The following is a 13229-nucleotide window of genomic DNA, read 5'->3' on the forward strand; positions in this document are numbered from 1 at the left end:
AACAGCTAAAAGTAATTTTTCTGTCAAGGACTGCAAGTAAATAACTAATTTGGCATTCTAATCAAAAAAACATGTTTTCTGATTTTTAAACATTTTTTTGCAAAACAGTACATCAGAAAATTCAGGGTTAACTATAATTATATACTGGTATTAAAAATATCATTTTTAAAGATCTTGCGTATAGCAGTTAATTAACCATTACAGAAACATAAAGAAATATTATCAGTCCTACTAATTTCATGTCAAACTCATTTTACAGTTTGATGTTAAGTGGAATAAATGAGTGGACCTCCACTGTCTGTCAATCTAAAGAAGTTTAACTACACATTTAAACCCTGAGATATTTAAATATCAGAAAAACCTGATCAGTAATGCTGTTCTAGAAAGTTTAAAGAAATCTGTCAGCATGGCCCCTAAATTATGACAAATTAATGTCTAAAATTACAGAAAACGTTACTGTAGCTCACTGAGTTTTTGTTAATTCACATAAAATGCCAATTTTTTTATTGAATTTATGTATAAATCTTTTTAACTCTGGACCCCCACCCCCCAGAGAAAAGTTTCACTTTGTATCTGTCTTGTATACAGTGTACTGTCAGCACAGTGGTTCAGTAGTTAGTGCTGTTATCTACTAGCAAAATGTTTCGGGGTTCAAACCTGACCAAAATCATTTCCAAGTGTATGAATGAATAATAAAATATATTGATGGTTTTCTAATAGAGCTACTCTTACACTCTTTTAACAGATCTGTGTATGTGCTGTTTTAATAAAGTACAAAATTGTCACCAGAGTTTCAAGACTGGGCTCTACAAGGTTCGGCCCACAAGAATAAGAATAAGAACAAGCTGTTGTACCGCTAAAGACAGGTTCTTTATTTTTTAAGGGTGTACAAATCACTCATTCAGCCTCAGCCTCAGTGACACCCAGCAGACACGTTACATAAAAGTGAGACGTAATGATTTTGTAACACACACAAAATCATTACGTCTGAGAGGACAAGATGTACCCGTGACTCTTCTGAAGCAATTTATGAAAAGTTATATTATTCATTTATCAAGGGGAGATGTAGAACAAGAAGACCTTTTAGTTAGATTACCATGTAATTTACTGGATGCTTTCAAGTTCCTTAAAGGGAAAGTACTGTCTTTCCGTTGAGATAAGCCTTACACACCATAGATGGACCTGAACGCAGCATGTGTCATGGTGCAGGAGACTAAATGGACAGGATGAATCATCTACTGAGAAATTCTGTATTTGTCTGCATTTGCAATGTCTTGACCGGTGGATGCAGATGGGGGTTTTGGTGTTTTAGTCATACATGTGTGCCGTAGCATTGCTATAAAAGGAAACCATTAGTGTCATTGTGTCAGGAAATGAAGACCACACCGAGTGAATGTCATGGTCCTGGGCCATGTTGGCCCAGTGTTCTTAGTTTTCTTGTATGTTTGTATTTTGTTCCTTGCTTAGGCCATGTTTTCTGAGTTGCCCTGTTGTGTTGTTCCCTAAGTGTTTTCCCTTCATGGCTCTCTCTTCCCCCTGTGTGCCCTCTATGTATTTATGAGCCCTCGTCTCCCTTTGTGGTTGTTTCATGTTTTCCCAGCCCGTTATGTCTGTGTTTTCCCCGTGCTCTCTCTCTCCTCCTGTCTGAACCTCTGTGCACTTCCTGTTTACTTTGTGACTCTCACGCCCGTACATGTCATGTTCAGTTCACCCTGCCCTGTCTCGTTATGATTATCAGTGTCACCTGTGTTCCCCGTGTGTTCCCACTTTCCTCGTTAACCCTCTGTGTATTTCTGTCTGCGTCTCCCTCTGTTCAGCGTGACGTCGTCCCTCATGCTGTGTGTGATTCCCCCGTGTTTCCTGGTGCGCTTTATGTTAATTTTTCCCAGTTTAGTTTTGTATCTCCTATTATCTTTGGTCAGCAATAAAGCTGCTTTTTGAGTTCATCCCCGTGTGTGTGAGTTTTGCATTTTGGGTCCTCCTCCTGCCTGCCACACAGCCGAGCCTTGACAGTACGACGTCACCAGACATGGACCCAGCAGGCTCCTCCCGGGAAAGCGATTTGGCCCGCATCTTCAGCCTGTGGGAGCGAGTTTCCCACGCCTCGGACATTAAAGCCATGTCCATTGGGATAAACGCCATCGAGGCTATTCTCAAGGGGAATCCCCATCTTCACGAGCTCTCAGGATTTTCGGGCCTACTGTCCAATCTGCAGAAAGCCAAGGAGACAGTACAAGTTCGCGAGCTCGTCATACCGCAACAGCGACCGCCACAATCGGGAAACGTTTCCACGCTGCTGCCACTGGACTCCTCTCCATCCACCCTCCACTCTGACTGTCACTCACCCGCTGCTTTTCTCGCAGCAATGTGGTCGGAGGATGAGGAGCCGGCCGTGATCTCTCCGTCGTTGCCGGTTTCCTCCATCACCGCACCTCCGGCTTCCCGAAGAAAACGGCATTCACGCCGCCGACGCGCCACCCCACAGCCGGACATTCGGCCTTCTAATTCACCTGCTGTGGTGAGTGAGAACTCTGTGTCTTTTCCAGACATTATGACTGTTCATTCAGGGGCTGTGTTTTGTGTGGCGGAAGTCAATGCGAGCTGCTTATCGCCTGTGCAGCTACCAGAAGCTCAGTCGGCTCCCTCGCAGCTACTTCCAGCTCGGTCAGCTCCCTCGCAGCCCTTCCCAGCTCAGTCAGCTCCCTCGCAGCCACCCTCAGTTCAGTTTCCCATGTCCCCCTCAGTTCAGTTTCCAGTGTCCCCCTCAGTTCAGTCTCCTGTGTCCCCGCTAGCTCAGCCATTAACTCCACCACACGCTCCATTTTCACCTCTACCATCGCTTCAGTCATCAGTTCGGTCTGCCACTCAGTCGCCCTTAGTTCCGTCATCCACACTACCACCTGTTTCCCTTCCACCCCAACCATCACTACACCCAGCCATTCAGGCTGCTACTCAGTCAGACATTCAACCCATAGCCCTGCCGTTACTATACTCTGTAGCTGAGCCACTAGCCACCCGACCCACAGCCACTTCAGCCATTCCTCCACCCGTTACACCTCCACTACAACCATCACTGCAGTCTCCAGTGTCCCCAGTGCAGTCTCCAGTGTCCCCAGTGCAGTCTCCAGTGTCCCCAGTGCAGCATCCCTTAGCACAGTCATCCACTCAATCACCAGCTCCACTTTCCCCTCAACTATCACTACCACCTCTAGCTCAGTCTCCTGTGCACTCACCTCTGGTTCATTCTCCTGTGAAGTCATCAACTCCACTGCCTACTCCACTCTCACCACCTCCGTTACAACAGACATCAGTTCAGTCCCCTGTGCCAGTGCAGACGCCCTCAGTTCAGTCTCCCGTGCAGTTATCTACTTCACCACCATCAGTAGCTCAGCTCCCACTCTCATCCGCATCTCCAGTAGCTCAGCTCGCACCTGAACCATTGGCCCAGTCCCCGATAGCAATACGGTCTTCTGTTCGGCTTAACATTCAGCCAGGGGTCCCAAACCTCTCTGGCTCTACATCAGCTCCTGCTGGAAGCTCGGATGAGCTCATCCAGGACTCCGCGGCTCCCACGCCGCCATCTACCTCGTCCGCTGGGGGTTCCAGTGAGCCCGGCCAGCACCTCCTCGTCTCTGCTGAAGGGCCCGAGGGGCCCGTTCAGCCTCCTGTCTCCGCTGGAGGGTCCGAGGGGCCCGTTCAGCCTCACGCCGCATCAGCTGGAGGGCCCGAGGAGCCTGTCCAGCCGCCATCTGCGACCGCCTCGTCGTCGCCTGGTCCAGCTGCATCCGAGTCTTCGTCATCGCCTGGGCCAGCCTCTGCCTGTGCTTCTGCTACGCCTGGGCCAGCCTCTGCCTGTGCTTCTGCTACGCCTGGTCCAGTCTCAGCCTCTGCTTCTGGTCCAGCTTTGGCTTCTGCTTCTGCTCCGCCTGGCCCGGCCTCTGCTTCTGCTTCTGCTCCGCCTGGCCCGGCCTCGGCTTCTGCTTCTGCTCCGCCTGGCCCGGCCTCGGCTTCTGCTTCTGCTCCGCCTGGTCCGGCCTCAGCCTCTGCAGCTCCGCCTGGTCCGGCCTCAGCCTCTGCAGCTCCGCCTGGTCCGGCCTCAGCCTCTGCAGCTCCGCCGGCCTCAGCCTCTGCGTCCTCGCCTGGCCCGGCCTCAGCCTCTGCGTCCTCGCCTGGCCCGGCCTCAGCCTCTGCGTCCTCGCCTGGCCCGGCCTCCGAGTCTTCGTCCTCGTCTGGTCCTGTGCCCACCAGGCCATGGCCAGCACGCCTGGGACTGGAGGGCCGCCGCTGCCTTCCGCGCGGTCGGCCCCCTGAACTGCTCCTTCGTCTCCTTCGCCGCCGCCGTTGCCTTGCGCACGGCCGGCCTCCTGAACTGTTTCCACGTCTCCGCCGTTGCCTTCCGCATGGTCGGCCCCCTGAACTGCTCTGTGTTTGGGTTGTTTTCTTGGGCTCCGGTGTTTGCTGTGCTCTTCTTTTGTTTTCTGTTCCAAGCCCTCCGTCCTGGGCCCCCGCCGCCCGCCCTGGGTTGTTTTCTGTTTGGTTTTGTTTTTCTGTGTTTGGGCTGTCTGGAGCCAGCCCTTGAGGGGGGGGGGTACTGTCATGGTCCTGGGCCATGTTGGCCCAGTGTTCTTAGTTTTCTTGTATGTTTGTATTTTGTTCCTTGCTTAGGCCATGTTTTCTGAGTTGCCCTGTTGTGTTGTTCCCTAAGTGTTTTCCCTTCATGGCTCTCTCTTCCCCCTGTGTGCCCTCTATGTATTTATGAGCCCTCGTCTCCCTTTGTGGTTGTTTCATGTTTTCCCAGCCCGTTATGTCTGTGTTTTCCCCGTGCTCTCTCTCTCCTCCTGTCTGAACCTCTGTGCACTTCCTGTTTACTTTGTGACTCTCACGCCCGTACATGTCATGTTCAGTTCACCCTGCCCTGTCTCGTTATGATTATCAGTGTCACCTGTGTTCCCCGTGTGTTCCCACTTTCCTCGTTAACCCTCTGTGTATTTCTGTCTGCGTCTCCCTCTGTTCAGCGTGACGTCGTCCCTCATGCTGTGTGTGATTCCCCCGTGTTTCCTGGTGAGCTTTATGTTAATTTTTCCCAGTTTAGTTTTGTATCTCCTATTATCTTTGGTCAGCAATAAAGCTGCTTTTTGAGTTCATCCCCGTGTGTGTGAGTTTTGCATTTTGGGTCCTCCTCCTGCCTGCCACACAGCCGAGCCTTGACAGTGAAGCCTCGCAAAGAAGACTTGAACATGCAGATAAAAAGGAAGATAAACCCAGACACCACTGTGCAACAGATCAAACTTCTCGCTGTTACTTACTCCTGATTACTTGACGCTCATTATCTCCAAATTTAATTCAAACGTGTAAACAATCCTCTGCTGCCCTGAGTAAAAAAAAAAAAAAAAAAAAAGCAACATCCAGCAACAAAACTGAGAAAAATAGCACAGACGCCCGAGGCAGCTGAGTCAAACACCAGTGCTCAGCCACCTGATATTCATCGTGTCTCATGTTTCTCTCTATTTTCACGGTGAGTTCTCACCTCCACATCGATCAAACACTTGCGCGGCTTTTTTAAGCCTTGGGACGATGAGAGAGGAAAAACACTGAAATTAATCACCTACTCAGTGTGAATACGGCAATTGGATTCGTGTTGTCATAATCCTTGAATTGGAATCGGGTTGAGCTCTGTATAATGCTGCTGAGAAGGTGTGGGTTTGCAATTTTGTTCTTTTGTCAGTCTATTTTTAGTGCCGTGTGTTTTGACAGCAGAGATCAAAAGCTCATGACGTGGTAGACGGATAGCTGTGATCAGAAGAATTTGAGATTGGGCAGTTTTAGAACCTGTTTAGATGACTCTGTGCATCTGTGAGGGATCTCTGTCACTTAGACTGATTTCATAAATATTTTTGTAACCTTAACATCCTGATAAAGCTTAAATACTTGGCTTTTAAGCTTAGAACCACTAATTAGCAGCTAATACCTTAAATAGATAGTTTCTGCAAACTATCAAGTATCATAAGAGAGGTGACCAGTTTAGGGTATTTTATATCAAAGTAAGTCAGTCACTCAGGGGTAAGAAAGCGAGGGAGCTTACCACAGCGGTTGCCAGGTCAGCTCCCAGTGAAGTCCAGCTCAGGACTAGCGTCAGCACTCCAAACACCATCATCCTGCAGAAATACAAAGAAACAACAGGGTCAGGTTGAAACTCAGTGCAGTGATCTGTTTATTTGCTAAATTAAACTAAGATTAACTGAAGGCTCAGTGAACCAGGACACAATGGCTCATTAAAGCTTGGTATTTATCCAAGTGAATGAGTCAGTGATTTAAATACTTGACCCGGTTTGCATTAGGTTCATTCCAATTACTTGCAGTGATTACAGGTAAACACTATTGTAATCACACTGCTAGAAAACCAAGAAGTACTCTGGGTTTGTCATACGAATCTGCACTTATTATATCAGTGGTATATCAGCACCTTCAATTTGATATGGTTCCTACATCAACATTCTTTTGAAGCTGTGTTTTTGAGCCACTAATATTAAGTCTAATCACTCCATTTAATCTGTCTTTGCACTGATAGAAAAATCACAAAGATGAATGCCATGAATGCTAAGAGACGCTTCAAAGTAGAGTTGAGTCATTATCTTTGCAAGCAACTGCTTTTCCAAACTAGCAATAAAGCGACCCCTTTGGAATAGTTGCATGTTTTAAGCATGTCTTATAACTACTGTATATAACAAAATAACAATCAAAATGGAGAAACAAAAAGAGCTATTGTAGAGTCCGTGTCATAACAGCTTCTGCTACTCATAAGAAATGGCTCGCGACCCAAGAGGAAGAAATGCTGATGTCACTGGGCTGTCATCACCAGAAAAAGTCACAGCAGTCATGTTTACTTCCATGGAGTTGATTCTGCTGCTTCAACATACAGCTGCAGAAGAACAGCTAATCTTCAACAGTGCTCATCCGCTCTGTTTGCCGACATCTGATTATAGCGAACTCAGTGGATGGATGTTCCTGCACCCATGTGTTTGTTTTACAGTGAATCCATACCCTGATGATGTCAACTTATTAGATGATAAGATGATGACATCAAATGATTTACACAGAGGCTGAGAGATTGCAGGCCCTGGCTGTCCATTTTGGCATGCAGGAAAGTGTTGATGTACTAAAATAGGAGATCAATACCTATTAAAGACAATCATAGATCAGCTCTGGTTAAGTGAAAAGAATTTCCAGAAAATCCAATAAGCTCCTGATTCATGTCACCACAGTTTAAATCGGATTTTTTTTCTATGCATGTCCAGGCTCATCGCCAGCCTGTTCATCTTTCAGCACCCCACAGATCCCAGGCTAATCCATTTCTCAATGCACTGAATTGATACTGAGCTCCCAATATTGAACTTACAATCCGCTACTTCTGTCCTTTTCTCTTTATCTCTACTTCTCTATATATTCCCTTTGCCCTCTCTACAGTGTATTTTCAACGCCCTCTGCCTTCAAATCAGATCCTCATACTTAAAGTCTGTCTCCTTCCTTCTGTCTGATACAGACCTCTCACTAGGCCCAGACAATTTGCGAGATAGGAAAGAGAGTGAGGCTTCACAGATTCCTTATCTTATTTTAGACTCGACAAGCAGAACTAATGCAAACGTTCTTCACCGTCTTACTCGTTCACTGCGATAACTTGCATTAATATGTGATTATATCTGCATATGGCTATATAAGGGGTACTGTATAGAACACTTTACACCAGTATCACATCTGGTTCTTGGTGGTAACTACAACAACTATAAAGGGATAAGAAGAAAATTCTGATTCCTTTTCTGACACTTTTGTAATTCCTCCTCGCAGACAAGAGCCTCACAGGGTTACATTTGCTGTGCCAATTGTCTCTCTTTCTGTCAGCAAAATTACACAAAAGCTACATGGCCAAATTTCATCAAACCTGCTGCAGAGATATAGCAGCAGAAAAGAATGAACCTTTTGTATTTTGGTGCAAATTCTCACTTTCTCTAAAATTGATAGCTAGGACACTGGCCTTAGAAGACTGTGCTCTTCCTGTATTTTTCCCATGAAATACTAATGCTGCATCTCAAATCACATATTTCCTCTTTTGTTTGCCTAGAGTAGCCACACTAAAAAGAACAGCTACACCCGGTACACTCCAAGTAACTTGGTGGTATGCTTAAAACAGACAAAACCCTGAGTGTAAAATTCTGTACACTTTTCATTTTCACTAGCCACCATCTTGGTGATGCACCAATAATTTGTTTGACAGTAACAGGAATACATTGTCAGCATAGATGGAAACGCTACCGTTAGCTATCTATATCTATATTGATATCTATATCTATAGTTATAACAACAAATTAGAAAATTCTTTCATAACAACTATAATTATATTTTAGCATTAAAAATGCTGTTTTGATAAAGAGCTTGTGCATACTGGTGGATTAACTATTATACATACATTAACATAGAAAATGATTTTGGCAATTTAGGCTAATTTAGGCTTGTTAGCCCTGCAATAGACCGGCAGCCTGTCCAGAGTGTACACCGGCTCTCACCCCATGGCTGCTGGGATGGGTACTGAATTGGATGGATGTTAATTTAGGGTCATAAGAGTTTGAACAATGAAGAAAACTGGACTTCTTTATGTTTTCATTGTTCACCTAAGATGCTTCTTCAGTTCACTTGTTTTCTCAAGCTCTTAAGACAACCATAAGTTGAATGATAACCTACACACTGCAGCTGTGTCTTGGCGTATATTTTATTTTCTTCGGTGTAAAAGAATTTAGCTTTGGATATGTGGACAAAGGTTTGACAAGTTGTAAATGTAAGAAAAGTTGGCAGCTTGTACAGCAATGGTCAAATGCTCCAACCGTTATTTCCAATGAGTGAATAGCTCTTTCTTCTTCTTTTTTTTGTCTTGGGTCAATTTGCTGGTCTGGAACATTCAGGTCTGTGTTATCACAATGCCAAAGAAGAAAGGCGAAAGGAATAGCCTGAGAGAAGCAACCGTTGCTGTCCACAGGGAAGCCTATCATACTACAGTGAGAAAGATTATTCACAACTGGAAAACAAGTCAGTTGCCAATCTTCCCAGCAAATTCACCCTAAAGCCAGACTTTGCAATGCTCAGAGAAACTGCACAAAAAAATATAAAAACAGTTAAGCTACATCTCAAACTCTACAGGCCACAGTTAGCTGGTTAATGTTAAAGTTCATGACAGTAGAGTTAGAAAAATACTAAACAAGCATGGCTTGTTTGGAAGAGTTAACGGGAGAAAAGCAAACATCTGTAACAAAAAAGAAAAAGGCAGTACAGCTTAATTTTGCAAAGTTGCATCTGAACAAACCACAAGATCTCTGGAACAACGTTCTTTAGACATATGGGACCATGTTTGGCAAAAAAAAACGAAACCAAAAAACACAGCATGTCAGTATAAACACCTCATATTAACTGTCAAGCGCGGTGGTAGAAGGATGATAATTAGCAATTTGAAACAGTAATCCATGCCTTTGTAGCCGTTCGGCTGGATTACTGTAATTCTCTTTATTATGGGGTGAGTCAATCTTCTGTTTTTCAACTGCAGCTAGTTCAGAATGCTGCAGCATGTCTTTTGACTGGCACTCGTAGATGCAAGCATATCACCCCAGTTTTATATTCACTTCATTGGCTGCCCGTGCATTTTAGGATCCATTTTAAGCTACTTTTATTTGGTTTTTAAATGTTTGTCCAATGCTGCCACTCTGTACCTCTCTGAGCTTCTTCATCCATGCATACCTTCCCGGTCCCTCAGGTTGACAGACCAGTTCCTCCTAAGCGTGCCCAGGACTAATCGTAAACTCAGAGGGGATCGGGCATTTACTGTGGCAGCACCAAAATTGTGGAATGAGTTGCCTTTACATGTTAGACAGGCGCCTTCCTTATCTGTTTTTAAATCACGTCTTAAAACATATCTATTCACCTTGGCTTTCAGCACAGCAGGACTTGTTGACGTTTCTTAATATGTTTCTTATTAATTATATTATTTTTAATTTTAAGATATTCTATATGTAAACTGTTTTCTCTTTGTTTTATATTGTAGCACTTTGGCTAACATTGTCGGATGTAAAGTGCATTATAAATAAAGATGCTATGCTATGCTAATTAGGCTCGTTTCACAGTCACAGAACCTGGGTAGTCTGGAGACATCAAGTCAACCTCTCTGTATGCCAAAGTCAACCTGATTGAAATATTGTGGTGGGATCTAAAGAGACCAGTGCACAGATGAATACCTGCAAATCAGTGAACTGAAGCAAATTTGTAAAGAAGAGTGGGCCACATTGCTCCACAAGAATGCGATGATGATGTTGGTTTATGACAAAGTTATACAGCAAAAGAAATTGTGGAAAAAAATCATGGGTTCCAGTTGGTTTTTCACAGCACTGGATAGAGTCCTGTGAAAAATGTTCAGATGACTTAAGCGTGTGTAGTGGTATGTAGAATTTTTCATACTGAGACCCAATGTAAATGGGAAGCGGGGCACATGAACTGCAAACTGCTCTGTGTTGAAAGGAGTTTTCTCTTTCATTCACCGTGCATTTCTCTGTCTTTGTTTTTCCAGTCTTTCCTCGTTTTGGCTCTGTAGCTACATGTTTCTGATCTACGGTAACTGAGCCCATCAGTTGATGAGTGTTTATTGTTTGATGTCTTCTCAACACTACATAGAGAAAAGGTAATTACTCTTCTTTGTAAAGTTCCCTGTGATGACTGTTGTTGCAAACTAGAGCTTTATTCCTAAAACTAAAGTGAAATTAACATAAATTATTCAGTTTTGTGCTCTGTGAGACGAATGGGAATCAATGGGATACAAGGAAAATAGGGTTTAAAGTTGAGTCAAGTGCAAAAGTTACAGAGTTCAATGAGCAGGTCAGATGATGCTAGTAAATGCATTCAAGGATGAGGTCAAGTGACTGAATTAAATCAGAGTGGGAAGGGGATTTTCTTCTCTACTAAAAAATATTTTGCTGTAAACTTCTGTTATAGCTAGTCTATACAGGGAGTGCAGAATTATTAGGCAAGTTGTATTTTTGAGGAATAATGTTATTATTGAACAACAACCATGTTCTCAATGAACCCAAAAAACTCATTAATATCAAAGCTGAATGTTTTTGGAAGTAGTTTTTAGTTTGTTTTTAGTTTTAGCTATTTTAGGGGGATATCTGTGTGTGCAGGTGACTATTACTGTGCATAATTATTAGGCAACTTAACAAAAAACAAATATATACTCATTTCAATTATTTATTTTTACCAGTGACACCAATATAACATCTCCACATTCACAAATATACATTTCTGACATTCAAAAACAAAACAAAAACAAATCAGCGACCAATATAGCCACCTTTCTTTGCAAGGACACTCAAAAGCCTGCCATCCATGGATTCTGTCAGTGTTTTGATCTGTTCACCATCAACATTGCGTGCAGCAGCAACCACAGCCTCCCAGACACTGTTCAGAGAGGTGTACTGTTTTCCCTCCTTGTAAATCTCACATTTGATGATGGACCACAGGTTCTCAATGGGGTTCAGATCATGTGAACAAGGAGGCCATGTCATTAGTTTTTCTTCTTTTATACCCTTTCTTGTCAGCCACGCTGTGGAGTACTTGGACGCGTGTGATGGAGCATTGTCCTGCATGGAAATCATGTTTTTCTTGAAGGATGCAGACTTCTTCCTGTACCACTGCTTGAAGAAGGTGTCTTCCAGAAACTGGCAGTAGGACTGGGAGTTGAGCTTGACTCCATCCTCAACCCGAAAAGGCCCCACAAGCTCATCTTTGATGATACCAGCCCAAACCAGTACTCCACCTCCACCTTGCTGGCGTCTGAGTCGGACTGGAGCTCTCTGCCCTTTACCAATCCAGCCACGGGCCCATCCATCTGGCCCATCAAGACTCACTCTCATTTCATCAGTCCATAAAACCTTAGAAAAATCAGTCTTGAGATATTTCTTGGCCCAGTCTTGACGTTTCAGCTTGTGTGTCTTGTTCAGTGGTGGTCGTCTTTCAGCCTTTCTTACCTTGGCCATGTCTCTGAGTATATTGCACACCTTGTGCTTTTGGGCACTCCAGTGATGTTGCAGCTCTGAAATATGGCCAAACTGGTGGCAAGTGGCATCTTGGCAGCTGCACGCTTGACTTTTCTCAGTTCATGGGCAGTTATTTTGCGCCTTGGTTTTTCCACACGCTTCTTGCGACCCTGTTGACTATTTTGAATGAAACGCTTGATTGTTCGATGATCACGCTTCAGAAGCTTTGCAATTTTGAGACTGCTGCATCCCTCTGCAAGATATCTCACTATTTTTGACTTTTCTGAGCATGTCAAGTCCTTCTTTTGACCCATTTTGCCAAAGGAAAGGACGTTGCCTAATAATTATGCACACCTGATATAGGGTGTTGATGTCATTAGACCACACCCCTTCTCATTACAGAGATGCACATCACCTATAATATGCTTAATTGGTAGTAGGCTTTCGAGCCTATACAGCTTGGAGTAAGACAACATGCATGAAGAGGATGATGTGGACAAAATACTCATTTGCCTAATAATTCTGCACTCCCTGTATAAATGTATAGAAAGTGAAAGCTTTGTCATCCTTACACAAGCCCCCATTAAATGTTCTAATTAAAACTGAGCAAAATGATAGAGATGTGACCTCAGAGCAGATATGCATGGGTACTGAGACCTCACTGCCAGTGCTAATTAGCTTGACATAGTAATCACATATTTCTCTCAGTTTCTAATTTTGGCTTCCACCTTGTGATTGCCATCTTACAAACCATCACAGACTAACTTCGACTGCAACTCATTAAATTGTGTTTATTTCCTCCGAGCAAATTTAGGAGATTGACCTTATTGTCTAAAATGTCTTAATTATGAAGACAGTTGTGGTAATATGGATTTACTTAGTCAGTGTGTACAATTAAGGTAAAGTATAATTATGATGATTATACTTAGTATAGTATAATTATTATGTGAATATAAATTGTTTCTACAAAAAGTAACTAAATGTATCCCTGTCTTCCTTCCTTCGGGCAAGTGCCTTAAACTTTTAAGAAATTTATCTTAATAAACTCTATATTATCTTTGGAAAAACACAAAGGCTCCGGCACACTTCCTTATGGGACACCTTTGACACAAGGGGCTAGTTTGGACAGGGTAGTTTGAACCGAAAATGATGCGTCTTTCTTGA

The 13229-nt window shown here is 43.8% G+C and overlaps 1 protein-coding gene across 2 annotated transcripts in view; it reads right to left on the reverse strand.

Annotated features, from left to right (window-relative positions):
- ttyh2 (tweety family member 2) overlaps positions 1-13229 on the reverse strand; it is a 76739-nt gene that overhangs the window by 10604 nt on the left and 52906 nt on the right. For both annotated transcript variants that reach the window (XM_080873784.1, XM_080873783.1), the window contains exon 6: positions 6083-6155. In XM_080873784.1, coding sequence (XP_080729910.1) covers positions 6083-6155 — 73 coding nt within the window. The remainder of the gene's footprint in view (positions 1-6082; positions 6156-13229) is intronic.

The sequence above is a fragment of the Rhamphochromis sp. 'chilingali' genome (genome assembly GCF_963969265.1).
Source record: "Rhamphochromis sp. 'chilingali' genome assembly, chromosome: 22".
Taxonomy (NCBI): domain Eukaryota; kingdom Metazoa; phylum Chordata; class Actinopteri; order Cichliformes; family Cichlidae; genus Rhamphochromis; species Rhamphochromis sp. 'chilingali'.